At 31.5% G+C, this 2905-nt stretch overlaps 1 protein-coding gene across 1 annotated transcript; it reads left to right on the forward strand.

The window, feature by feature from the left end:
- Positions 1–547: 547 nt before the first annotated feature.
- On the forward strand, positions 548–1619 carry LOC128982600 (uncharacterized). The gene is made up of 2 exons (XM_054401559.1): positions 548–702; positions 1227–1619. The coding sequence occupies exons 1-2, from the start codon at positions 574–576 to the stop codon at positions 1413–1415; spliced, it is 318 nt and encodes a 105-aa protein (XP_054257534.1). The 5' UTR covers positions 548–573; the 3' UTR covers positions 1416–1619.
- The last annotated feature ends 1286 nt before the right edge of the window (positions 1620–2905 follow it).

The following is a 2905-nucleotide window of genomic DNA, read 5'->3' on the forward strand; positions in this document are numbered from 1 at the left end:
ACGTTTGACTGACAAACGCTTCTCGCTTCTGCCATTTAGTGTTGAGTGTAGATAGTTTTCCAAATGTGTGGAGTAAATAGAATGTTAAATTGTTAGCCTTATGTAAGAAATAATGGATAAATAATAATATCTTAATAAATTAATTTAAAAACACTTATGGTGGACTTAAAAGCGCTTTTATGGCATGTCATTTAACGATGACGTTGTTTACCATGAAAACAATTTGTTTAATAAGGATATTTGTACATTTATATCTGAAATTCATTTATATCATAAAACTACTGTTTGTATATTTAAATAAATATTTAGCGCTGAGCTGATAATTATCCTTGATGATGCAAGGCTTATCGTGGCGTGCAAAAACTCTTGATAGGGATTATCATGGATGCAGCATTAGTTTATCAAAACATAATAATTTGCGTAACCATTACAAAGTGCAGCGTTGCAGCGTGTGTGTTTAATGACTTCCGACTGATAACGTAAATACCACGTGTGGAGGTTAAGGTCAAAGACGTCATATCTTATCAGTATATATATAGATATATAATTCGCGCACACAAAATCATTATCATCATGTCTTCCTCCAACGCGCTGACCACACCCTCCACCTGGGACGTTTCCATCGTCGAGGGATCAGGCCTGGAGAGTCTTGAAGACCTCTACATTATCTTGAAGGCAGTGTTCCCTCAACCTAATGTTCAGGTAGGAAAAAAATAAAAATATTATTGATAAAAAACTTTAGATTTATAAACGTTATACTTTATATCTTTAAAATGTTTTCAACCAAATTCACCTAAGATTCAATAGTGATGATATGTTATATCACTATCTGATAAATACACTGTATATTAAACTTATTTGCAAGTAATAATACCCTAAATTAAATAATCATACTTATGAATTAAATTATCAATGTCAATTTCTATTTTTATATCTACATTTTGAATTATGATTATTTCAAAAATGATTGCCCAAAAAACTAAATTGTCATTGTATGGAACAAGAAGGCTTTAATTTATCGTTTCATGTTCATCATTATTTTCTTTGTTAATTAATGTTTAGGTTGATTAATTATTTTTTTACCTATAAATTAAACTTATGACTAAACCTATAACTAAACTTTGATATATTTCTAGATAAGGTACAGAAGATAACAGCACTTAATTTATTTTAACACACGTTTAAAAAATATTATAAATTAATTTTATTTTACATGTTTGTTTAAGTTTGAACGGAGGGATGACCAAACATACAGAGTACGGCTGCCGTATTGTGTGAAGCTCACATCGCTCCAGGCCAGGTTTGGGGAGTATGCTGGGGCAGTGACAATAATCTCCGCTGCGGCAGACCTCACGTTGGCTCAAACCAGACGCCTGGCTGAGCTGCGCTCGAAGATCATCAATAGTAAGAGATAGTGAAAAACCATCAATTACTATAGTACAATTCATCGTAGGGACTAGCCAATTATAGAAAAATACATTTTATAATTTGAATAAGAAATACTCCATATCATTGTCAAATATAAATTACTATTCTATTGTAATCTGTTAACGATGCAAAACTATCTTGCAACGATTAAACTCAAATTTTGTAAACCATGTAATACGTGGTACAGAGAATCTGACAATCACCCTGCAAGTAACACTCATTTAAAAAATACATTGGGCTATTTGCCAATTATTGAGACCGAGTCTGCTGCAAAATGTAGGCTTAAAACCTATTACTTAACAAATGGTGAAGGATACATCGATATAGGTAATTTTTTAAAATATCACACGAAACCTTTGATTATTTCAAAAATTCAAGAACACCTTCTTAAGTCGAAAACTCTGAAATGTAATATTATTTTAAAATGTATCTATGCAAGAACTGAAGGAGAAGAAGATGAAATCAAAGAACTGTCATTTAAGACTGCAAACGAGCCCATACTACTAGGTACAGATCTAAACACGTATTGTAAAAACGCTTTTGATAAACTTTTAACAGAACAATCAGAACACCAAGGTAAAGGTTCAGGATGGAGTCTAAAGAGTATTATAGGGCTGGAACTAAGAATTAATAAATACTATCCATTAAGAGGATGTAAACATATATCCTTACCAGCTTTCATTGCAAACAAGAAAGCTGTTGTAAATGTAAAGAATCAGGATGATTATTGCTTCAAGTATAGTATATGGGCGAAAAATGTACCTCGTAATCCACAAAGAGTCCGCAATTATATTGATAATGCAGAAATGAATGCAGCGTATGACTGGGACTGTATTAACTATCCTGTAAAACTTAAGTCAATACCTAAATTTGAACAGATAAACAATATGTCTATAAATATATTTGGAATAGAAAAGAAACACAATAGTGAGGAATATATTGTATATCCTATTAAAGTAACAAAACAAGAAAAAGATGATCACCGTGATTTATTACTATTGAAAAATGAAACAACATCTCACTATGTGTGGATTAAAAACTTTGATAAATTAGTAAGCGCGCAAACCTCTAACCACAACGGAAGAAAATTTGTTTGTAAATCATGTTTAATCCATTTTAATGATAAACCTACCTTCGATGTACATAAACAGCTATGTAACAATCATGAACCTGTTGCTGTAGAAATGCCTAATGAAGATAATTGTAAACTTAAATTTAAAAATTTCAAACACCAACAACAAGTCCCGTACATTGTATATGCTGATTTTGAAAGTATATTAATACAAAAAAGTCCATGTAATAATTGCAATTCTTTTACCTGTAAAAATCCCAATGAATGTTGTATTAACTGTTTCCGAGTCAACTGTAAAAATTTGAATCAATGCTGTTTGAACTGTAAAAGACCGAATTGTAAGAACTCCCACACCTGCAAAACTAAACATGCTACGCAAAATCAATCTACCTCTTCAACTGTTGA

Source organism: Macrosteles quadrilineatus, unplaced genomic scaffold (genome assembly GCF_028750875.1).
Source record: "Macrosteles quadrilineatus isolate MER2022 unplaced genomic scaffold, UCM_ALF_1.0 Scaffold_715__1_contigs__length_35300, whole genome shotgun sequence".
NCBI lineage: Eukaryota > Metazoa > Arthropoda > Insecta > Hemiptera > Cicadellidae > Macrosteles > Macrosteles quadrilineatus.